The 25,669-nt window shown below is 40.0% G+C and overlaps 2 protein-coding genes across 3 annotated transcripts in view; both read left to right on the top strand.

The window, feature by feature from the left end:
• slc35f6 (solute carrier family 35 member F6) overlaps positions 1-5,633 on the top strand; it is a 9,893-nt gene extending 4,260 nt beyond the window's left edge. Inside the window, exons 3-6 of the mRNA XM_050058591.1 lie at positions 1,661-1,832; positions 2,153-2,368; positions 2,472-2,582; positions 4,147-5,633. Of these exons, the coding sequence (XP_049914548.1) occupies positions 1,661-1,832; positions 2,153-2,368; positions 2,472-2,582; positions 4,147-4,634 (987 nt within the window). The 3' untranslated portion in view covers positions 4,635-5,633. The remainder of the gene's footprint in view (positions 1-1,660; positions 1,833-2,152; positions 2,369-2,471; positions 2,583-4,146) is intronic.
• Positions 5,634-19,393: 13,760 nt separating this feature from the next.
• On the top strand, positions 19,394-23,288 carry hlx1 (H2.0-like homeo box 1 (Drosophila)). Of its 2 annotated transcripts, XM_050058127.1 has the most exons (4): positions 19,400-20,024; positions 20,387-20,572; positions 20,718-20,902; positions 22,368-23,288. In XM_050058127.1, the coding sequence occupies exons 1-4, from the start codon at positions 19,568-19,570 to the stop codon at positions 22,704-22,706; spliced, it is 1,167 nt and encodes a 388-aa protein (XP_049914084.1). In that variant the 5' UTR covers positions 19,400-19,567; the 3' UTR covers positions 22,707-23,288. The 2 variants fall into 2 exon arrangements, with proteins under 2 accessions (XP_049914085.1, XP_049914084.1); XM_050058128.1 differs by lacking the exon at positions 20,387-20,572 and having other exon boundaries at positions 19,394-20,024.
• The last annotated feature ends 2,381 nt before the right edge of the window (positions 23,289-25,669 follow it).

The raw sequence follows: 25,669 nt of genomic DNA, 5'->3' as shown, positions 1-25,669 counted from the left end.
CTATAACAACAGAAAAATGCTTAAAAATGGCTAAAATGCAACCGATCGCTGTGGCTTTTCCTAATTTTTGGTATGACTAAGTCATGGGATGGTATGCTGTACATAATCATGGAAACTGTCAGTGTGTCATTCTGTCTGTCCCACGTTTTTCTACTCTATAGGTAGAAGGTGACCTTTAAAGGTCATTCTGATTAATAATAATATGTGTTTTCTGAGACAGTTATCACACTGTGACAAACTCATACAGTTGCAACCCTAATATCGATCCTCAACTGTCTCGTGGTACTGACCAAAATGTGTCTGTAGCCCAATTATCAAATACTGTAGTACTGGAAACTGGCAAATTATTTCAGTTTTATTTACATAAAGCCTTAATAAAGCTTGTATTATTTGGCTGTGGCTCAAGCGGTTCAGCGGGTCGTCCACTAATCCCAAGATTGGAGGTTCAGTCCCCGGCTCCTCCAGTCAACATGTGGAAGTACTTTTTGGGAAAGACACTGGACCCCAGATCGGTGAATGTGACGTGTGGTATTTAAGCGCTTCATGTGGACGGAACACTAGAAAGGCGGGGTTGAAAGGTTTCAGGTTTTGAAAATGTTTCATTTATATCCGGCCTTGCACTTTTAAAGGCATACAATGCAGGAGTTTCCTAATACAATATATAGGCTCACACAGAAGTAATCTCTCGCAGTCATCACTCATGACCCATTAGCAGTGTGTGGTGGTGTCTGTATCTGCAGAGCACCTGCCCTCTGCCTGTATCTTCTTATTTTCCTGATGTCAACCTTTGGGTAGTGGTGTGTAGCCCCCAGCCATCAGGACTTTATAAAAATGTAGCAACAACCTCTCTCTCCGTCTCCCTCCTCTGCTCTGTGGATGCAATCTGAAGGTGATTGTGTATCTGTTTGATCGAGGGCAAGGTTGATCCACTAATGCACACAGAGCAGAAAAGTCAAGCAGACAGGATGAAGCGTGTGCTTCAGGTGAATTGACACAAATCCAGAGATGCAGAATCGTCTTGCTGGGCTGTGAGGGTGCGTTTATTTGTGCCTTGGAACATAACCTCCACAAAACAATCTGAAAGTGCCGTTTCATTTCTCTGATTCACTGCTTTGTTCTCGTTAACGCAGCTTCCTCTCTTCATTCCCTCTACATGTAGCTCACTTGACCACCGCTGCCCTTTCAGTCCCGTTGAGCCGAGGAGGGGCCAAGTCTGAATGTTGCGCTCTTTTTCGAACAAGCTTTTTCCACTTGATGTTTTGCTTCGTTATATTTGCTTCTTTTTATTTTGTGGCGGTGTGTCCATGATTTTTGTAGCTTCCTCTTGGATGCAATCTGCTTACAGTCTGACACATGGTCGCTACCTTTTTATAACATCCTGACTTCACACACTTTCTGTTCCAAGGAACATCCCGACCATAGCAAAAGTCTCTGCAGATAAATGCCACACACTTGTAGTGGTTCATAAGAGACAATAAAAAGGACTTACTGTTGTATGAGTCTATACATTGTTTTACAGCATAGTGTACCTTTAATTAAGAGCAAACTTTCTTCAGGTTCTGCTGATGTAACTGTAACTGTTTCCTCTGCTGCTGTTTAAAAAACTGAAGAATAATTTGTGTTCCCGCTCTGTGTCTTCCCCCCCACTCTCCCCGTCCAGGCAGTGGGGATGTTCCTGGGCGAGTTCAGCTGTATCGCGGTCTTCTACATCCTACTCTGCCATGACAAACGTAGACCCGAACCCCAGATGAACCGGGGCCAAAGCTTCAACCCTCTCCTCTTCTTCCCCCCGGCCATGTGTGACATGCTGGCCACCTCCATCATGTATGTCGGTACGTGACCTTTAGCCGCCTTTATCTGCTACATGTTCAGAAAACTGTTTTTGTTTAAAGTGCGCATATGTTGATTTTTATTCCCAAACTCCTCTGTAATGACGTAAGTCCCATCGGACAGACAGGATAGATTATGTTGTGTTTAAAGGAACCTTTCGTCAGGAAGAGAGATAAAAGAGACAAAGATAATGTTGTTTTCCTCAGCATCACTTGTTTGTGTTATGTTGCCACTGCCTTTAACCTTTATTGAGCCGTGTGAGTTGTTTGTTTATTTGTCTTTCTAGTTGATAGATTTTAAAAGATGACCTCATGTTTTGCAGCTCTCAACATGACCAGCGCCTCCAGCTTCCAGATGCTGCGTGGAGCCGTCATCATCTTCACCGGTCTGCTTTCAGTGGCGTTCCTGGGGCGACGCCTGGTGCTGAGTCAGTGGCTCGGCATCCTCACCACCATCCTGGGTCTGGTGATAGTGGGCCTCGCCGACTTCTTCAATGGGACCAGAGACGAACAGCACAAACTCAGTGATGTCATCACAGGTGAGGCGGATGTTGGATTGGAGTAGTGTTGCAAACAAAGTGAAGCTGTTATGTGGTGAAATAAAAAGCAGTGAATTAAACACTACTCTCCTCTGTCCTGCAGGCGACCTCCTCATCATCCTGGCTCAGGTTATTGTTTCAGTGCAGATGGTCCTGGAGGAAAAGTTTGTCTACAGACATGACGTCCATCCTCTTCGGGCTGTTGGTACTGAAGGTACGGCTGTGCTTCATCTGCGGTTACATGTGACGTGTTTTGACCTTAAACTGTGGTATTAATCTGGAACCTCTCGAGGTGGATCTGGGACAGAGACAGAGAAGTACACAAGCAGAACAAACCAACGTTCTGAACATTTAACTGGAACTACCCCCATTTTTGAATGAACATGTTATTCCTATGGTCCAAGACAGTCCAAAAATATTAGGAAACATGAACAGCTCCCTCCGAAATTCCAAAAACTAGAGTGCTCAAACTTAAATCTGTGACGTCATGAAGCCTGTAACTGTTCAGACAATGAATTAACATGTTATAGCAACCAGAGTTGTCTTGTTTGCGCTCTGATTTAGGATTTCCCAAACTTTTCTTCTTGCTGCACCTCGTCTTTTCTAACACAAAGTTTGTCCCCTTCCTGTGACAAAAGCCACATGGCGAGAATCGAAGACGTGATCCCTTCGATATTTTCCAGTGTTGCTGTTTGTGTCACGCTTAAATTGTTGTCACAGCAGTTTCATGTGGCGACTCTTTGACGATCAGCTAAGAATTCCATCTGTGTCTGATGTAGAAGACGAAGAGAAAATGTACCTGGTACCATGAAAATGAGTCATGTCGAGCAGAGCCATACTATGCAGCGGAAACACACTGAGAGCACCCAGGGAAGTGTCCTCAATATATGGGCTGTGACTCAGTATTCGGCTGTGTTTGATAATCACAGCCGTGCTGATATTCAGTACAGCAGCACGACCTCGATTGTGATGTGACTTTTAAACAGTCCTACAAACATCATTTATTAGTTAATAGTAATAAACGACAACAGTTGTGATTTCCTGATGATTTTTCGGCGTCGCCAGCACAAAAAGTTCTGCAGCTGGACTGTTGCTAGGCAACAAATAACCATTCATGTGCACTAGCTTGTTGCATCGTCTGACATTTATCTGTGTGTGTGTTTCCATTTCTTGTGCAACCAGTGAAATAAGAGTCTGTTGACTGTCACTCTGGTGGCATGGGTGGATTCAGATGAGTTAACAGCTTGACCAGACAGCACTGTTACGAGATCAGATGCATATGAGCATAGCTGGAGGTCTGCAGAGTATCCAGGCTTCTTTACTTCTCTTCATCGTCCTCTGACGATCATTCATGATTTATTTTAAGTGTTATTTGTCGAAATATGTTCCTCTTTGTGGTGATGCGTTTGTTACGATGAGCCTTAATGTAGACTAATTACGGTTAACATAATCAACAGTGTAGAACACCTGTAAGTGATTGATACATGCATAGATAAAAGTCCCTCGTGTTGTCCAATCCCATTTCTTGGTTGTAATTATCTGTTTATAATTGGGTATTAAAAGAAAAAGTGAATAGTTTCAAGTTCAATTGTGAATTGTGACATATACTCCATAGATAATCTGTCAAATATCTGCAGAATAAAGCAAATAAGTAATAAGCTGTTTAAATGTGACAAATATTCTATGAACTGTCTGTAGGTGGATTATCTATATTAAGTGTTACCAAAGTTCGTGAACCACTCTTACAAGTCATAGTAAATTCTGCTCTCTATGTCCAGGTTTCTTCGGGTTCGTCGTCCTGTCGCTGCTTCTCATCCCGATGTATTTCATCTATGTCGGCGACTTCGGCCAGAACCCTCGGAACGTCCTCGAGGACGCCCTGGATGCCTTCTGTCAGATCGGGCACCAGCCTCTCATCCTGCTGGCTCTGCTGGGCAACACAGTCAGCATCGCCTTCTTCAACTTCGCCGGGATCAGCGTCACCAAAGAGATGAGCGCCACCACCCGCATGGTGCTGGACAGCCTGCGTACGCTCGTCATCTGGGCGGTGAGCCTGGCCCTGGGGTGGGAGAAATTTCAAGGCCTGCAGGTGCTGGGCTTCCTGGTCCTGCTGGTTGGCACAGGGCTCTACAATGGACTGCACCGCCCCCTGCTGGCCAGGATACCGTGCTGCGCTGGGATGGTGATGACAGAGGAGGAGGACAGCGCGGGAGAAAGAGAGAGACTGCTGAATAATGGCAGGGTGCAGGCCGGCGACGACAACTAGAACTTGAATGTCTCAGTGTACTGGACTTTCATGTATGCTGTCAGCGATAGTCTCTTTTTAAATGTTTCTCGTTCACTCAGATTTTAACTGACCTCACGATGTTGTAATATGTGGGAGTGTGTAAGCTCTTTGGAAGGAGAAGTTTGGCATTTTGGGAAAAAAATTGGGAAAAATCAATCTTCTAATTTAACTCTGTGCAAGAAAACAAATAAGCTCCCACAGACAGTAGAGAGCTCAGCTTGAAGCAGCTTTTATATTAAAATATGGCTTTTTAAAGTTAGAAATGGACGCGTGTCCTGAAACAAAACAAAAATAATGTAAAGACAGTGTCAACATCTCCTCCTCTTACATATTTTTTATTTTTAAACAAAAAAAACTTGAACTGTCTTTTTTTTTTAGTGCTAAATCACTAAAGCACAGGTTCATGAAAATTACTGTCACACACGATGAAAATGTCCTTTTAAAGCTTTATTCAGATTTATTTTAGTATTTCCTTTACTGGATCAGTGCCACGTTTTTTATGATGATGTTTTAAGAATGGGTTTTAATTTTTGTAAATGTTGCTGACTGTGCTGTATGACGGTGCCAAAGTGTTTCCGCTGGATGCCAACACAGACGGATGTTACAGAAGTTCAACACTTCCTTTGTAATCAGACTGCAGGGTCGTTTTCTTAATCTCAGTTTAGCGAACACAGACTGGAACGTGTGCAGGAAAGCAGTTTTAAAGAAGGCGTTTGTATGTTTGCTCTTTAAGACTTAAATTTGTGTTGATTTATTTGTGCAGAGCTCCTGCACAATTTTGATTTGCACTTATCGTAAATCCTGTTTCACCTCTATTCAAAGGTGTTGGCTGTAAGGTACACTAAGAAAAGGGAACTGTCGTGGAATCACACTTGTTGAATGATGTAACTGTAATGGCATTTTTACTCAGTGTGATGTAATCAGTTACATTACATTAGAGATTTTTTTTTTAAATACACTTCTGAAACAATCCACAAAGTCTTCAAACATGTCTGTGCTGCATCATTACATCCGTACAATATTGTTTTCGTGCATTAATGGATTAGTTGATCAACAGAAAATTAATGTACAACAGTTTTAACAATCAACTAGCTTTTTCCAGTTTCTCAAATGTTAAAATGTGCTGCTTTTTGTGCCTCCACAGCCTTTTCTCAGGTTGTCCAACTGTACATTTGTACGCACATCCCATTCTCCTGAGCGTGGTATCTCAAGAACACCTTCAGGGGATTTCTTCAGATTTGGCACAAACGTCCACTCAGCCTCAAGACTGAACTGATTAGAGGTTGGTAGTCAAAGGTCAGTGTCAGTGGGACCTTACATCTGTCTCATTCTTGTGAATGGAATTTCTGCAGAAGGCCTTAAATTTCCTCAAATTTGGCACAAACGTCCACTCGGCCTCAAGAATGAACTGATTAGAAGTTGGTAGTCAAAGGTCACAGTGACCTTACAATTTTCTCATTCTTGTGAATGGAATTTTTTGTAGAAGGCCTGTCGGGAATTTCCTCAAATTTGGCACAAACGTCCACTTGTACTCAAGGAAGAGCTGGTTAGATTTTGATGGTCAAAAATCAAGGTCAGTGTGACCTCACAAAACACATTTTCGGCCAAGAAAAGAATTCACGTGCTAATTATGACGAAATTTTCCAGAAACGTCCAATGGGATAAAGTTATGAAGGGATGACACAACATATATTGAAAAGATCGAAGGTCAACTTCACTGTGACATCACAACGTTCTGTAAATACACTTGTGTGGCTGTTATTCAACGCCATGATTCTGGAACAGAACAATAATAATAATAATAATCTTTATTTATAAAGTGCTTTTCAAAACAGAGTTACAAAGTGCTTTACATGAAAATAATTAAAACATATTTGGTACTACTTCCTACTTTGAGACTTCACAACATGAGAGGGAGGGAGAAGACTGTCTATAATTCAGGGCTCACATTTACTGTGTTGTACACTGAGTGAAGGAATCACTGAACACTGAGCGTTCTCTTGCAGCGAAAGGATCTGAGACAGTCTCAGGCTCAGTCACCTGGTTGTTCATATTGTAGGTTTTACCAGACAGTGTAAACAACACAAGGTGGTGAGATATTTCCAAAAAAGTCAATCATTTTCGATGGGCACTGCGCTACTATCTGTTAAATATACTTAACCTTTAACAGCTGTGTGTGCTCCCTGCTGCTGTCCCTTTTCCCTCCATAGCAAATCTGCCCAGGTGTGCTGCATTACCTAACGAGGTGCAGTGCACCTGGCATGGAGGAGGTGCTTAAGAGCGGAGCAGAGAGGCCTCTGGTGTGGGGACTGCTGGTCCTGCTGCCTCTCAGCCTGGGAGTTTTGTTGTCTTGTTTGCTTGTTTTACTTCTTATTAACTCCCATGGATTTCAGTGTTTTAAAGGTGTTTATGTGGTTATTTTGGGTTATTGTTGGAGTTTTGTTCGCCCCATAGGGTCACCTAAGGGTGTGGCACATGTGGCAAAGCACTGTGCTACTGTCTGTTAGATTTACGTAACCTTTAACTTAAAATAACACAGATTTCTTCAATGGGTCCTGAGCAATACACTCCTGTTGTGTCGTTCGCAACCAATTCATTCAAAAGAACTAATCTTTTCTGCCGCTTATCTAATTTTTCCTCGCTGCCTCACTGGCTCTGGTGAGCTGAAAATCCAAAGTTGTTCTAACAATCAGACGTTCAGCAGCAGAAAACACACACTTAGCTCAGTGAGCAGCCAGTTAGGGTCCAGTGTCACCAGTCCCAACACCAGCAGCTGACACCTGCCTTCACTTCCTGAGTCAAACCAACTTCCTCCCTAAAGGCCGGCCCTGTGCTTTAATGGAGGTCAAGGGTTAAACACAGGGATCCCCTGAGATCTGTGCACATGACCCCGCTCAGCTGCAGGAGCAGGGACAGGGAAGATGTGTTAATTGACTGAATGCGCATGAACACGCTGATTGAGAGGTGAATGTCATGACATATCAATTATAATGAGTTACAAGTGATTCTATGGTGCCCTGCAAAGTGTTTCACACCTTGGTGTTCATCCTGTTTTACTGCATTATAACCTGGAATTTAAATGGAGTTTATTTTGTGATGGACTGACACAAAATAATCACTCTACTGCTTCCTACAAGCAAAACACACCATAGCCAGATTCTGGAAATCCACTATGAGACCAAGTCTACAAGCCTGGCTTACTGGACTGTCACACTCTGTTGCATTTGGAAAAACTTACCTTTATAATTAAGGGTAAATATTCTACTTTTGATGAAATACGGGGACGTTTCATGACGTTTCTAGAGGGGGAGAAGGCTACAGAAATCTACTTATCTTTATCTCTTGAATGCAACATAGTTATGTGCATTTAGGTAGCATTTCTGAGTATATATTTTGAGCCTAAAGTACTCATCATATTGCCCTGTCGTGGCAGTTGTTATTAAGATGACGCCATACTGTGAGTGTTCTGTTTCAAACCCTACTTTTTTGTGGTTGTTCTTCTTTATATAATATTTGTAGTATATTAAATATCCAATAAGCACACTTGTTAAAAAAAATACAATTAAGTTGAGTGAGCGAATTGGGGTTTACAGCTCATATATTTAATAATTGAATTGGCTGAAGTATTGTATTTTATGCTATTGTTTTTGTTGCTAGGTTACACTGCTTTATGTTTTCAGTACAAAGTCGACACAAACACACTAAAAATGATTCCTGGGGTCATTTGATAATGCTTAAGATAAAAAAGTTTTTCAGCAAAAATAAAATTACCTTTGTTTCATGAACAAGTTTTAGTCAGTTGACAACCTGTTTGGGTTTTTTTGTTTTGTTTTTTTTTACATTTTTTAGTAGGATGAAATTAAAATAAGTTAAAATACCCTAAATAAAACAGTTTGACCACTAAATATTGCAACAACTTTTGGATTGATATTTAGTTGGTTCAACGTAATTAAGTTTTTCAAGTCTAATCAAATCATGTCAGTTGTACTAAACGAATTAAATTTGTCAGATTATAAAAGACACACACTCTCACACACAGTAAACCCCTACATGACCAGTAGATGGCAACATTTTGCCACAGACTGACGCGCAGCTCTTCACTGTGTGTGGCTGCTCCTGGTTATGGGCTGCTACCTTGTCAATGTACTGAGGCACAGAGACATTACATTATGTTGTCTACAGTAACATTAAGGCCATAAAGCAGAGTGACTCCATTATAAATACAGGCTATATGGAGAGAGATATTTAAATGGCTGTAAATGCGTTTCATTGTTAGTGATGCACAACCCTCTGGAAGCTGAATGTCTGCACACTTACATATCTTAAACGACGCAAAGAAATATGCAGAGGCCATGTTCTGGAGGATTTATTATCTGTATAATCCTACAGGAGCATTGCAAGTCTAAAATATGAGTGTAACAGCACAATATTATATAGACTACCATCTCTTTCTTTTAGAAACAGTTTGATTTTATTTTAAATGTCAATCTTGCTGAATAAAGCAGCACAGATGTGAAGCAAATTCCGTTTTAGGGGAATTTCTGCTGCAGCTCCACAGATGGATCATGATCTACAGCCTGTGACATACAAACTAGATGGGGATGAGATATTTTTTTAAAAATAAAAGACGCTCCTGGGACAGCGTGGAAAATCCAGTAGCAGTATTGTGGACAAATTTGTGTCCTCCCCTGAGACACAAAGGGCCCAGAGCAGAAAATAAGCCTGTGAGACAGATAGATAGATAGATAGATAGATAGATAGATAGATAGATAGATAGATAGATGCACAATAATAGTGTTACTCTGAATATCATCCCCAGATTGTTACATAACCTCTGTGGTGGTTTCAAACAGATGAAACCTGCAGACCTGCTGCTGCTGTTTAAGTTTCTCTGCCGCTGATGAATCGTATTTTTCCACGGCTGCGGACTGATTTGGCCGAGATGTGAGTTATTAAAGCTGCAGGGTGAGACGCTCTGCTCTGCATCAAACTGCTGGCAATATACAGCCCGGTGACCTGAATGCATCATCTGAACACATTTCTGTTCCTATGCGATGTTATTGCACATTTCTGCAGGTTTGTGCCACTTAAATTTCTAAATTAACGCAAAACAAGTGGAAAGTACTTTTAAGGTGTTTGATGTTATCTGCTTTAATTTTCTTTTGTTGAATGGCTGCAAACTTGATGCAAAAATTGAACAATGCATGCACATTTAAAGCTCATCTGATGTGACTGACTTTATATTTTGGTGTGTTTCTTGCAGAGGTGCCTGCCCCTGGTGGCAGCTCTGCAGCAGCAGCAGCAGCAGCAGCAGCAGAAGGCCCTAATGGTTTGTTATGATGACCTTTTGTGTTTCCATTAGTCTCGCTGCAGCATCCAGCCCGCAGCGCTGCTTACAGCCCGTGATTTAACCGTGTGTACATGTGCACACCGGAGCTGCAGAGGGTCCGTGAACCCGCCGCACACGAGGCGACTTTAATCTGTCGGTAACGTAAACACGTGGCTTTGCTCAAAGGCACTGAGTCACCGTCGTATTTAAAAGCTTCCATTAAAGCAGCTCCTTTGGGGTGTTTACAGCAGAGGGCAGGGTTAGGGTGAGTGTGATTAGTCTAGCACTCCAGTGTCCAGCTAATGACCACTTAATGTTTTAAACTGTGACTGTGCAGGCGAAAACACGCCGCCACATAAGGAGACACAGGGCAGCCATTCACTGCCATCATCTGAGGGCTCGTTTTAATACGACGACCTGCAGCACTGGACCTTATTATGGAGAGGAGGGGAAGGAAATGTGGGTTATAGCACAGACTTGCAGTCAGATTTTTACTTGAGTGAAAGTACAAAAATATAAGCATCAAAATTAAAGCACTAAAAGTAAACTCATTATTTCAGGATAATGTTAATGCACAATTTTATATTACTGTATTGATGCATTAATGTCTCTTTCACTTTAATGTTGCAGGTGGTAAAGCCGGAGCTCATTTCAATGACTTTATATACTGCTGGGCAGCTTGTGAATATTCTGTGTATTATTTATCTGAATCTGCAAAGTAACTAAGGTTATCTGATAAATGCAGGAAAACCAATATTTGCCCCTGAATTATAGAGTTGAAGTGTAAAGCAACATAGGATGGTAATACTCAAGTACAAGTACCTTAAAGTTGTATTTAAGTACAGTATTTTAATGAATGTACTTTCCACCACTGGTTATTACATATACAGAAATACAGAAGTGACCATTGAGAGTTTACAGATCCACACAGAGTCAGTCAGTGTCACCTTTATTTCAAAATGTGAGTCAGAATCAGATTTACTGGCCAAGTATTTGTACACATGCAAATAATTTGACTTCATTTATTTATTTAATCTTAATTTTGATTTTATTTATTTTTATTTTATTTTTAATTCTTTGTTTTTTTAATTATTATTTATTTTTATTTTTTTGCATTGCTCTCGATGTACTTCTACACATTAACAGACATAACATCTAAGAACAAGTTAAAGGTAAAGCATGATCAGGACTTCTATGTGCACAATTACGCAAAAGAACGCTGGTGTTTATATATATAAATATATACATAAAAAAGCACCATTGACCAACAATAAATTCAAACTAAAAAGCAGAGAGGAATGGAACAAGTAAGTAACCACACAACACCAATCAATCCAGATAATTTCAATAAAAATCGACACCTATTAAAATTTGAACATTGTAGAATTTATTCTTAAAGAAACCCAATGTGATGGACTCCAGGCTGTAAGGACTGAGAGCATATAATTTGGGTCTTTTTTTTGTCTCCCTGTGGTCACATTTGTGCATTTTGAAGGTCAATATTTGCTGATTATGTTTTTCTCTTTGGGGCAGCTGCTGCAGTCACTCAGCATGGAGGGCAGACAGAAACAAAAGCTTTGAGGCAGTGTGAGTGCAAACACAATTTAAAGGTACTTTACTTGAGAGTTTCCATTTCATGCCACTTTATACTTCTACTCCATCACATTACAGAGGGAACTATTGTATTTTTTTTCACTATTATACTATTTTTTGACTTCTTCACATTTATTTGCAGCTTGAGTTACTTTTCACAGATGATTTGTGCACTGAAAACACATATAAGCTTGTAAAATACAACACATTCTTAAAGATTTAACCAGTGGTTTAGTTTTTTTGGCTTGTAACCTCTTAGCTGTCGCAGACATTTTGCCTTTAAACTGTTTAATATAAATAACCGTTTAAGGCCCATGAGGTGAAATCATCCAATATTTAACACTTTAACATAAAAAGAGCAAAGACTGGAGAAAAAAAAGTCCAAATAATGAATACAAATTTGGCAGATTTGTAGTTTTTGTACTACACAACCCCCCAGTTTTATTTTGTGACTGCTAGAAGGGGTCTGACCCCCAGGATGGGAACCACCGGACTAAACAAGTTCAAACTAGCTCCACCTCGACCAGCTGCTGCAGTTGAATGCTATTTGAATGTAATCTTAATATCAGTACTTATACTTCTGCTACTTTAAGTACCTGATTATACTTCTGTACTTTCAGTAGGATTGTGATTTTATCATCTTACAGTCTCATTCAGAAAACAAAAGTCAGCCTGTGTGTTCATCTCTCCACTTAAAGTCAGCGGCAGATAAACTCAAAACTGGCATTGGATCATGACCATTTGCTGATTTGCATTTTTATAGTGGTATGTTTACCGTATGATGTTATTTATTTATTTATCTTTTTGTGTTTCTTATTACTACGTCAGGTGGAATGTTGATTCGTCTATGTACTATGGTGTATGTCGTATTTCTACGGCGGCAGTATGGATGTAGGGCCCGGGACAAATTTCCCACTTGATTTTGACCTTGATGTACAACATATTATTATCAGTTGATTTTTTTTTTTTAATTATTCAATACATATTTTGTTTAGTTGTAGAATTACTAGTAATTTGTTCTGATCAAAATGAAAACTAATAGTAACAATAATAACTTGTACTAGTTGTAGTAGTAATGATAATAATATTAATAATAAGCTGAGAGCATTTAGTCACTGGGGGGAGCTGCTTGTACATTTACTGCCTTCACATCCTTATTAATGTTTTATGTAATATCTGTGGGAACAATCATATTCTGCCCCACGACAGTCTCAACCTGATGACAAGGTAAAAATATGTATTTAATACGTAATATTTAAGCTATAAACATAAGAGAGAAAAGAGATTTTTGAGTATGTGTACTTTACTTGAGTATTATATAATGATTTATCCCTCTATTTTGATGATTTTACACAAATATGTGCCTAATTCACTTGTATATTCCAGGGTATATGTTGTGTATAGCTTTTTAAATGTCACATGTAGGTCTTAGTTTATTTATTTTTTAGCATTTGTTTCATCCAAGTAGTTCTTTATGTGTTTTTAAGCCTGTTTCTGTGCTGCTGAAACATAAAAATATCCCATCAGGGCAAGTTTTATGTTTTTATCGCTCTTATATGACCCACAAAAACATTATTTCAGCTTAAACCTAAATTGTGATGCATTATTACATCTTAAAATAAGAGATTAGACCTATAAAGTGGTTTAAATTAGCTTTAAGATTGCTCGTATGTTTGATATTTGTTTTACATTTTGCAGTTTGAAAGCAGGACTTTTACTTTAAATGGAGTATTTTACTTTGTGGTATTGCTACTTTTACATAAGTAGAAGATCTGAGGACTTCTTCTCTGCTTAATCTGAACAAAGGTTAAACATAAAGGAACATAAAGGAAAAGCATGAAGGCAGTCATGCTTCATACAAACACACTGTAGAGCAGGACAGATGACATCACACAGCCGCTCTCAGCCTCTGACCTTTGGCCTCAAACATGCAAATTAAAAATCATTTGAGTTCACCTCCACCGCGGAGAGAGTTCAGTGTTTATTGGATGTATTCAGGATCACATAAACGGGGACGGTCTTGTTTTGACTTTAATACACATCCCTCCGTTCTTTTTTTCCTCCTCCTCTCTGGAGCCGATGGCAGGGTGCCATACAGAAGGCTGTGTACAATGGCCCAGGTCCCATTAAATCTGCGAAAGTTCCTTCCTGAGGCAAACATTGCCAGAAATAGTAATCTTGGCTTGGAGCTGGAGCCTTCCAGAGGGGGAGCAATAATTCTCAGTGTAATAATGGAAATCATTTAATTCTGTCCCGCGGCCTGTGATCCAGCAGAGCTACAGTGCGAGGTGCTCATTCAGTCTTCCTCCGCCTGATAAGGCTTCCTGAAAAACACACAGCGAGCAATCAGGCGACAACAATGGACGCTTTAAACTTCAGGTAGTCGGCGGTGCACAGCAGCACGGCTTTGTTTTCACCCACAGTGGGCGTGTGACTCAGGGAGGCTTTGACTTTTCATTTTCATGCTGTTTGTTTAAGCTGTGTTGCAGTGAGGGCAGTGTGTGGAGTCGAGCTGCTGTCTCCTCTTAGCTCATCAGACAAGTAATCTGTCAGCAGTGTGTTTTAGCTGGAAGGGGAATTTTTCATTCACATAAACCTTTATTTAAGCCTCGAAATCAGTGAGGTTGCCCTCATTTGCAGTGGTGTTGAGATACAGACACAACACACAGGGTTAAACAAATCAATAGAGGACAACACACTGAGTGTAAAGTGCTTTGAGATCATCATTTTGACTTGCCATGGGGTGGTGAGAGTCAATCTGCAAGCTGTGTTGCAGATAATTCCATGTGTTCGGTGCACAAAAACTGACGGCAGCTTTTCCAAGTTCAGAATAAACCTGTGAGATCTGAAGCGTAAGAGTTAGCAGAGTGAGTTTAGTAGGCATCAGTCATTTTTATCATGTTTTAAAGGGGCGGTGAAGCTGTTAGTCATAATGGAAAATGATAATCACATGTTTTTCACAACAATTACCTTCACAAATGTGTGTCAGCGTTGAATAAGCACTATATTTTTAGAGACTGTAGCAGTGGTTTAAAGGCAAAAGTCAGTTTCAGCAATGTAAAAACACTCCTTTACATATTATGACCTATTATCAGCAAAATGTACTTATGTAAAAGAAGTTGTTCTGCAAAAAATGTCCCACAGTTTGTACACGACATTATTGGATTGTTAAAATAGCTTGTTTGGGTGGAGAGACTTTAAAGTGCTTTATATAGACATGTGCGTAGTTTAGTCTAGTGATAGAGGAAGGAAGAGGGCAGGACAATATGATATGAGACATGATATCCTCTTGGATTTTGGATATTGTTATATTGTAGGTGTTCAGGTTTTAAAGGCTGCGTTACAGTTAAACGATGTAATCTTCTGAACTTAGACTGCTCTAGCTGTTTATTAGTCGCCTCTATATCCACATTACTGATGATTATTTAGCAAAAATATGAATATTTTGTGAAAGCATCAACAGTCAACCCGACAATATCATCATAAATATCATGATATTTGATTTTCTCCAAAGGTAGGAAAGAAGGAAAAACACTGCACTTGTTTCTAATCTTTGTTTTTCTGCAAAATAGTGGATATTTTTACGTAATTTGGCCCAAAACTGTTATTTAAATAAGTGCACACCAGACATGTAGTGTGGAAATGTGCCGTGGTTTCATCTTTAACAATCCAACTCATATGTTTGTCATGCTTTTTATGTAAAATCTCAATCGTAGTGTTTTCCTCTGACGTCTAGAAGAAGCATCAAATGGAAATACTCACGCAAAGTATCATGGAACTGCCATGAAGTACAAAACTTGAGTATCTGTAGGCTTCTTTCCACCACTGGATTATAATGCAGGACTATGAGGTGACAAGGACAATATTCTGTTTCCAAACTACTTCAGAAAGATAGAAAGACAGTCACACTTTGTATTTAGTTTTTTGTTTTTAGGGTTTTACGACTGTGAGATTTCTATTGTTGCACACAGATTCAAGCCTGGAGCACTCGCAGTCCCTTAACCAGAGGCAGGAGTCGCTGGCACTGGCAGTAATCCCACCTGCCATCATTTATACAGCTCCGCAGAGGACCGGCTTGGAAAAGGGAAATAAAGGTGAATAATGGTATCCAGCAGGGCTCTGGCTGAAAAAGTCATATTTCAGTTTTTACAGGTGATTTGTAGATCAAATGTGTGCTTTTTTTTTCTCCCTCCACATATTCAGTTTTCAGTCCTGACCGTCTACAGTGAGCTATTCTGCACTGATATGAAACTAACGTGCGTTTAAAGCTGCAATTTGTGCTGCAGGTTAATGTTTATGTGCCGGCTCTCTCCTCTGAAGAGCATACATAAAAATGAAGTGGTGAGTGCATTAAACACACACGTGATTTAAAAACAAGGAGACGGTCGTTACCATTGAGGGGGAATTTAATAACAGTAAAACAATAACTTATAAAATAATCAGACTGCAGGATTATTCCTTACGTCTGGTGCAAACTCTCTGAAGTCAGTCGTACAGATTTGGATGTTTACAGAGGAGTCCCTGTTATTGTGCCCTGAAAAAGAAATCTGTGCGAGCTCTGCAGACACTTTAACTTCTGTGTGAGTGTGAGTGTGTGTGGGCAGGCAGACACTGAAGCTAAATGTAAAGATGTTTCTGCACAGTAGAAAAGGTGCAAGGAGTTTTAGGAAATTATGACAGTTATGCTCTTTTGATGCTTGGCAGTAATTATAATATATATATTTACTAATATCCATTGATGAATTTAAAGGCATAATACAGAAAATGGTGACAGAGACAGATGCTTGTTGTTCTTGAGTTTGAATAGTTGTTGTTTTATTGTGGATTTTTTTGTATTATATGTTGTATTTGAGGCATTTTAAATGTGTTTTGACTGGCTGCTACCTCGGCCAGGTCTCTCTTGTAAAAGAGATTTTCAATCTCAGTGGGACTTCCTGGTTGAATAAAGGTTAAATTAATAAAAATAAAAATAATAATATTGAAGGAGGCAAATTATATTAGAAATAAATATAAAGAAAAAAAACTGCTATGCTATGACAGACAGCCACACACCGCTGTCTGAAATAATCATTAGCAAATGCCGTCATTAATATAAATAAACATAACAAATTGCCATTATTATTACTACCAGTTCTAGTATTATGGTGCACTGCAGTTGTGCATGTGATTTGTCCAAGTAGTGTTGCCGTACCCCAGCAGGAGCTGTTTCTTGACTGCTGTGGGAAGGTGCAATCAATGTCAAACTCTGCACTGTCTTTATTTTAGTACTTTCAAATGTATTAAAAAGTGTAATACTAGAATGTAATGTTATGTAGGCTACATCACAATCGAGTTTTTGTGAAGTCTTAGTATGTCATATAAAAAAATATTAAAATCTCAGAGCATAGCATTCCATAAATAGTCATTAAAATATCATTTTAAAATGTCAGTGTGTCCCCTTTTCTGTGCAGTCCTCAGTCATATGCTGGTTCCCTAAAGTGGCAGTCATTCTCGAAACTTTGAGACATGACATGATCAAAGAATTTTTTTGTTTCAAATTGCTTTAAAATTCTCTGTTTAGCTGTTTAGTTGCTAAAAATGTCTCCCCACCCCAGACCCCACTCCTCTGGAGGGTTGGGTTGCAGAAGGCATGGATTGAAAATGGCCCCCCTCAATGTTCCATACATGATTACGGCCCTGCTCTGATGTCTGATGTCTGATGTTTTTTTTTCCTCCTATAATTCAAGTTTTTATTGGTTTGAAAGCCTCCGTACATGCCCTACATATTTTATTTTCCAGCCATACAAGAATACAAGGCACATATTTTTTATATCATGGAGGTGGACTCCAGTACATAAAGAACAATTAACAAATGAGTCCAGAAAGAAAGAGAAGAAAATAAACTAACAAACAAAAACATGTCGCACACATATGTCCTCATACATCACTCTACAGGGTCACATGATCACAGAGCAGGTTCATAATTATGTAGCCCTGTCCTCCATTTTGATATGAGTCCAGGAGACACTCCTTTCTCCTGATCACCATTTATTCTACTGAGCAGACATTCATAAGATGCTGTTTCCACCATTGCATCAACCCATTCCTCTGTAGTGTCTTAGAATATCTTGACAGACAGTTATTAGCCCCACAATAATGACAGAAAATGCGCACTTGGATACGTTTGGTCCCTCAGGAAACACAACTTTAAACCAAACAAACAACTTCAAATTTCTAAACTATATTCCCATATACAGTGCAGAAAGGCTTCTATTTCAGTTTTGCATCTCCAGCAGCTATTGTTATTTAATAACTTCATGCTTTGATGTCATAAAAATCCTAGTAAACGTCAGTGGCACGAGTTTTACGCACGGCTTTCTTACCACCATTTACTGATGATAATAAGTCAGGAATTAAATTTCCAAAACAGCAATACAAGCAGCTAATGCTTTCACACTACAGCAGCGACAGAGCCTGTAGTGTAAGAGCCTGATCCGAGGCCTGTGTGTGTGCATGTGTGTGTGTTTTTTAATGCTTCCCACTGAGAAGCTCATCAGCACCTGAAATAACTCGAGGCGTGCTGCGTCTGCTACATCCTCTTCCCTGGATTGTTTTGACTGCATGATGGAGGGCAAACGTTAAAATCCTCTATTTCTAAATTTAACCCGGAAAAGTGTCACTCGAAAACAGCATGATAGGAGGCAGTCAGGGTCATCGGCGCTTCCGGCCGCATGAATCAAGACTAAATGAATGCGGGGCTTCAGAAGCCATTGTTTCAACACATGCGGGAGAAACATGCGATCGGGGAGGGAGGGAGGGAGGGAGGGAGGAGGGGGACACTATCAGTGCACGACATTTTAATGTTAATTGACAGACAGAAAAATATGTGAACTTAAACTTGGAAATTATAAATGTTACTGCAAAAATTAAACGTGTGTTTTGCCGTTTAAGCCAAATTAATTAACTCAAAAGCTGCAGGAATTTTTTAATCTGCAACCCTACTATTAAAATCATATTTTTCTCATTGGCCCCGACCCAACGTGTGAATCTTGAGGGGCCTCGCGGATGGTATCGCCTCTGAAGTTAATTGTGTTTTGCTTTTAGAGGGGAATAGGTTTCCTCTGTTTATTATGAGCATGGGGACGGATTTGCGTCACCGTGCAACTTGCAGGTCGAGATAAAGTTGCACAAATATTGAAAAAGGGAAGTTCTAACAGTCATTATAAAAGTCGCCCCCTCCGCTCCGGAAGAAATAAGGATTTCTGCTGTATCCTAAAATACTAAAGCAGGTTCTATTTCGGGGGCAAATCTAGCAGGAATATCCGCTCATTTAACACGAATCACAGCCCATCAAAAACAGGATGAGTGGAGCTAATAGAGGCTCTCCTGGGCTCGGGGTCATATGATTACACTCCCATTCTCTACTCTTCATTATTAAATATGTGTTAGAACAATTTTATATAAGCATATGGCGTGTTTTTCATTTAATTTTGTCCATGTTTTTGCATTTAACTTTATTTTTTGTGATTAAAACTGACAGATAAAAGACTTTTCTGAGTATATTTGCACTCCACAGAATATTTTCGCCTCTTATTATTTATTTCCATAAAGAAAATGGAAATTTACGCAAGAGTCTTAATGTTTTTGCGCGCGGTGACGGGTGTGGGCTCTCTTTAAGTGATCAATCCATCATCTCAGGATCAAAATTGCTCCGAAGTGTCCCGGTCGTGTGTGTGTGTGTGTGTTGGTTACACATCATCCTCATTTGTAAGGGCGTGATGTGAGCGAATGCAACGCGTCCATTGGCTCAGAGAGCGACCAATCAGTGTCAGCTTTGGAACTTCAGAGTGGAACTGAAGGGTTTGGATTTCAGAGTTGGGAGAGCGATTTTGGCACTGGCACAAAGAGGACGGTCATCTATCCCCCCCTTAAACGCCATCCCTGCTTTTTTACATGCCTGTCCGTTTATACCCTCTTCTGAGCAACAATAAGAGGCGTTAGAGGCAGCGGGATGTACACGGCCGGGCTCAACCCGTTTTACGCGTCAAACTTTAGCCTCTGGTCCGCGTACTGCGCGGGGGGCTTCGCTGTGGATACCATGAAGAAACCCTCGTTTTGCATCGCAGACATTTTGCAGGCTGGGGATGCGGAGAACATCCCGGGGTCGTCGGCCCTCGTGGTGCACATGGGACACCACCACCACCACCAGCACCGCGCGCAGCACGGCCACTCCGGCAGCTCGCCGCTGCGCCCTTCTCCCGTCGCGCCGGAGCCGTCGGTGTACGGCGCGAGGGTGAGTCCGGCGTCTCCTTACCACAGACACGGACTACAGCTCACATCGGTCTCCAGGACTGCTTTTAACTCCCAGCAAGCTCCACCGCCTTCAAGCAAAGACCTCAAATTCGGAATTGATCGGATATTGTCGACGGACTTTGATCCAAAGGGCAAAGAAAAGTCGTCGTTAAGAGGTGAGACTTTATTACGCAGTGAATTTCCAAGCAGATATGTGGTGTTTAGAGAGAAGCTTCCTGTCATGTCAGCCAAAAAACAGCAGAGATGTTTTATGTCATTAAAGTTGTCTTTTATTAAGTAGCACAACATATCCAAACTTTAGAAACTGAAAGAAACTTGAAGCAATGACTTGTTCACAAAGAAGTACGAGCCCTCATTTAGGGAGCCCTAAACTCCTCTGCTTTTTGCCCCCTAACCAGAGAGGTCAGAGGTCAGGATCAGCTGGAAGTTTGCTCAAAGACACCTTAGCAGCCACACTTTGAATCTGTTTGATGGTCTCTCTAAATACTGAAGCCCATCATCTCTCGCTTTGCAACAGATCTCACATCCATCGTTAGCTCGAACCATCAGTCAGGGATCCACGTCCCCATTCAGCCTCCGGCCAGCCAGTACTTCTCCTCCATAGACCCCGGGATGAGCGACGCGTCCTCCATGATGAGTTCACTAGGCAGCAGCAGCAGCAACAGGCATTCAGGCCAGCATCAGTTTCAGGACACCTTCCCAGGTAGTCACCACATGTAGGACTGTGTAACAGACAGGAAACTGGCCCCGTCCAGCTCTCTGTTTTGGAGGTGTGAGACACCTGCACTGCATGCTCCTCTGGTTTCTCTTCTCTTTTAAAACCCTCATGTCCTGCTCATGTCTTTTAGGCCCGTATGCCGTCCTCACGAAAGACACCATGCCACAGACGTACAAGAGGAAAAGGTCGTGGTCGAGAGCAGTGTTTTCGAACCTGCAGAGGAAAGGGCTGGAGAAGAGATTTGAGATACAGAAGTATGTCACCAAGCCAGACAGAAAGCAGCTGGCTGCCATGCTCGGGCTCACAGACGCTCAGGTGAGAAGCAGTGTTAAAGTTGCACAGGCGAAGAATTATGTGTACAAGGTGTGTTATTTTTGTCTCCACATTCAAACAACAGGGTTTATTCTGCAGGCCTGCAAAAACAAATATGCAAGATAGCTTCCCTTTATTTTCTTATCTTATTTTATTTTACCTTCCAACCAATTTAAATTGTCGTATTTTAATTTTTTGTATGGTTTTGTTGTAGTTTTATTGTCATATGTCGTGTTATTTACTGTATGATAGTGCAGTTTGTTGATTATTTACTTTGAATACAGGCCTCAGGAAGTAGTTGTTGCCCTGTGAGAATCCACATGAACAATAGAACAATAAAACCGCAGGGCCGCGGCCAAGATTTTAGAAATACTGAGCTCACGAGCCCCCCTAACCCCCCCTTAGAGAAACTGACCAGGCATAAAAAATAATCACATTTAGTTTTTTTTATTGTTTGGACTTTATATTTAATAATTCTGTTGGGGTTTTTTTAGTATAAATTATATTTTCTTTCATCTAAATGCTGCCGTCTTCACTCCTCAAGCACCTAAAAATATTTGACACCATATTAAATACCCATGGTGTGTGTAATCGGCCGCAGGATGCTAAATCTGCAAATTCCCAGAGATGCTGAACACTGACTCCAGTGTCCTCACGTAGCTCCGGCCCTGACAAACCAATGAAATAACATGAAATTAAAACCTCCATATTTGAAGGAGGGTTGCATTCACATCATTTAGATCTATTAAAATATCATTTATAAGCCTCAAGGATTCAAAAACATTCTTACAGTCATTTTCCTATACAGGAAATTCACATGTTTGCGACCTGCATTCTTCCACAAGAGCTTTATGGTTAAAATAAATTCACAATATTTAACAAAAGTGCCTCAGAGCTCTAAATTCAGATGTTTAATTTGAGATGGCAAAGCTGCATCACAGCCGGTGCGGCCTGATTGGCTGAGAGACGTCCCAGTGAGATCTCACCATATCTCGAGCTGTTGTTTACATTTCATCACACTGTACAAACGTCAGAGCCACTTAATCTCACCCAGCAGCATGTCAGCTGTAATGACACCGGACACAGATTATCTCATATTGTCTCTATTTTACGTACATTTGAAAATAGATTTTGCTCACAGTAGCAACATATTACATATTTTTATCCCTATATTTTGACTTCTTTTTTGCAGCTGTCCTGGCCTGGCCCCCTGAAATATGCGTATTTTTGTTTATTATAAGAGCGAGGAAAGAGTGAGCAGAGTATCCAAATATATTTAAAATGATGTGCTTATACTTCCTGTTTTATATTCCCTATAATAAGGCCTATCCTGTGCGCAAATGTGTCCTTGAACTTCAAGGAAAATGTGGGACTTTAAATATAGGCATGCGTAAAAATGCTGCAGTTGTGTCACTGAATTACGCACAGGACCACTGTGATAAAAGAGTGTCTGTGTGTGTGTTTCCAGGTGAAGGTGTGGTTTCAGAACAGACGCATGAAGTGGAGACACTCCAAAGAGGCCCAGGCTCAGAAGGACAAGGAGAAGGAGCAGCCGGACAAGTGCGCGTCAGAGTCCGGCAGCAGGGAGCCAAAAGAGCCGGCGGAGGAGTCCGAGTGTGAGAGCGACGCGCGGAGCGAGTGCGAATCCGACGACGAGGCTCCGGAGGAGGAAAACTCTGACGGACATTTGGACATTAGCGAGCAAACGAACAAAACCAGCGTGATCATGAGCGGCAGCGGGCCGGCGAGCGGCGCGGAGGCGGCGGCCGCGGTCACAGACACGGAGGCCGCACAGATACTGATATGAAAGCAGCGTTATGAACATTAAAGATAATTATTATTTTTTTGGGCAGAAGAACGACAGTGATGTTAAAACGCATCTGGAGTGTTAATGCAATAACAAGACATCTGCAACAAGTCAGGCCTGTATCTGTCTAATTCCTGGGAACAAGTGGAGCATCAGCACAGTATTATTTGTTCAGTATTACACTTTATTTTAAGCCCAGACACAAAATTAACAAGTTAATTTTATTTTATTTTACCTATTTTTTCCGTCTCTGTTTAAGACTCCTATAATAAAACCACAGGCTATTTTTAAATGTTAAAAATCCGACTTCCGGCCACCTCCAGTGTCTCCTTACTGTCGTTTTCCTCTCAAGAGCTTTGGTGTGCATCATGTTTTCCTCATCTGGAGGAAATAAGCGGTTGTGAATTTTTATTTTGTAGGTTATGAACCACTCGTTTTCACGTGATAAATGAAATCTCAGAACATCACAGCAGTGTTCATGTATTATTTGTTTTTGTTTTGTCTGGATATATAGATGTGCTATTTTGTTAATAATAATTTGCACTGAAAATATTGTAAATAAAATGTTTCTTACTTTGAAAATCGGATTACGTTGCATTATTATTATCATTATTATTGCTATAATATTGTAGGAATTCGCAAGCTCACTCATCAGGAGTCAATTATTTGTTGTAAATTGGCTTATTTTATTTTTGGTTTTAAAAATACTATTTTTTAAATTTATTTTATTGCTTTGTTTTTATTTGCTTTTACATTTCGTAAAAAAAATAAGAGTCAACAATAATTTAAAATAAACAGGAAATCAGCGAGAAGTTGCATGCACGTAAATATTGAACAAATTATTTATTTATATTATTATTATTACTATTATATATATATATATATATATATATATATATATATAATAGTAATAATAATAATATAAATTGCAGCTCCCATGCAAGATGTGGTGGTTTAATAAATAAATAAATAGTAATTAAAAAAAAAAAATACTGGAAACTGCAGCTTCCGTGCAAGATGTGGTGGTTTAATAAATAATTATTATTTATTTTTTTTATTTTTTTAAAGTGGAAACTGCAGCTTCTTTGCAAGATGTGGTGGTTCAATCCACACAAATAAATACTAAAAGTAACTTGCAAATATTATTTATAAATATGCAGATAGTCTAAATAAGTAATATGATTGTGGTGTTATTTTTACTTTTATTTAAAAGCATTAAAACAAAAAAGAAGAATTTAGAATAAACGTAATTTATTAGTAAAACCAGTGGGAAAAAATACGTTTTTTATTATTTGGGTCAATAGAAATGGAAAAACAGTGTAAAAAGTTGGAGTGGCCCAAATAATACCTCCATGATGAATGTATACATCTTGTCCTTTAAGCACATTAATGTAACTCCTGCGTGAGGATGTTGCGGCCCTGACAGCGCAGAAAGCGAGAGAAGAGGAAAAATAAGAAGCAGAAGAGGGTAATTTATAGTTTGTATACATTGACTGGCTCCAGATAGCAGCGACGACCCGGATGAGTATATTTTATGTATCCAGACGCAGATACAATCAACATCTCGTGCTTTTATAGCGCTGCTCATAACCTCCCTCTGCAGCCCATGCACAGTCCTCCTCAGATCTCTTCTTAATGTGACTGAAAGAGGACCGTGCGGTGTTGAAATGTCATTTCCCAATCAGCCTTATGCTGAAGGTCAATGGTGACAGCTCAAGATTTATACGACAGGAGAAATCTACATTATTGCTGCAACAGACGTCCAAAGCGCGCACATGCGCAGCACAATTAAACCCCTTTAAGGATGTTTAATGACATGATGTCATGACTCGCTCCCTCCCTGTACATGTCTATTAACTTTATCTGTGTCTGTCAGAGTAATTATATTTTATAAGTGCACGTAAATCTGATCATTGTCAGTCCTCTAACTGAGCTGCAGCTCTATTGTCTTCACACAGATCAATATTCACATGCAGTCATCATAATTGTCAGATAGGTTGCCCAATGTAAAAGCATTTCTTGTGCAAAACCGTGATGATTTATCCTGAGTAAGTGTTTTCCAAACCCAGCTGCAGGAAAGTGTCACAGAGATTGTGTAAGATAAGAGGTTAGTGTGTGTGTGTGTGTGTGTGTGTGTGTGTGTGTGTGTGTGTGTGAATTTATTCAAGAGCTTCAGTGGCTCCCACAGAATATTATCGTTCTGGGGGTTAATCTGCAACAATCTGCCTCAGCTATCAGGAGGTTTTATGATGGAAAAAATAACCCTGATGGAGTTTGGTGCAGCTTTCACTCAAGTTGAATTGGGTTTATATAAAATAAACAACTATTACAATGTCTCCTAAACACCAGTGCTGGAAGAAGTATGCAGATAAACTTCAGTAAATAGCCCTGCAGTCAAATCTTTACTTTAATGAATAAAAGTATTGGCATTAGATGGTGCTTAGAGAATAAAAAGTAAAAGCAGGCTGCTCATATTGCGGAGCTGCTTCTGTCAGCAGGGCCGTAACCAGGCTTTTAGAAATACTGAGGTCATGAGTCCCCAAATGCACCCAACACATTACTTATAGTGTGCATTTATGTCACTTCCATCTGCAGTTTCTTTCTATGTGGTTTTTGTCTACAATATATCATATGACCTGTGTCACATGACCTCTACACCAGTTCTTAAATTGCACACCTGATTCCATTGCATTTTACACCCTGATGGAGACTCTAGTCGAAATGTGTCGGTTTATTCATGTATTAATAAAAGATTTTTAATGGTATACTATGGACTTTTACATTGAATGAGCTGGCCTGTTGTTTTTATCTTTAAGGTGTAGATTATTTTGGCTAAACAAAGAGTAGGTTTTTATATCTAATTTTTCATTTTTAATTTGAGTTAGTTGTGTAGCCGTAGTTGTAGTTTTTGAGCTGAACAAGTATATTTACTCAACATTTTAAATCGAATTTTTGTTTCAAAT

Source organism: Epinephelus moara, chromosome 12 (genome assembly GCF_006386435.1).
Source record: "Epinephelus moara isolate mb chromosome 12, YSFRI_EMoa_1.0, whole genome shotgun sequence".
Taxonomy (NCBI): domain Eukaryota; kingdom Metazoa; phylum Chordata; class Actinopteri; order Perciformes; family Serranidae; genus Epinephelus; species Epinephelus moara.
The sequence above is the reverse complement of the archived record's forward strand: the minus strand, read 5'-3'. Positions and strand labels throughout refer to the sequence as shown.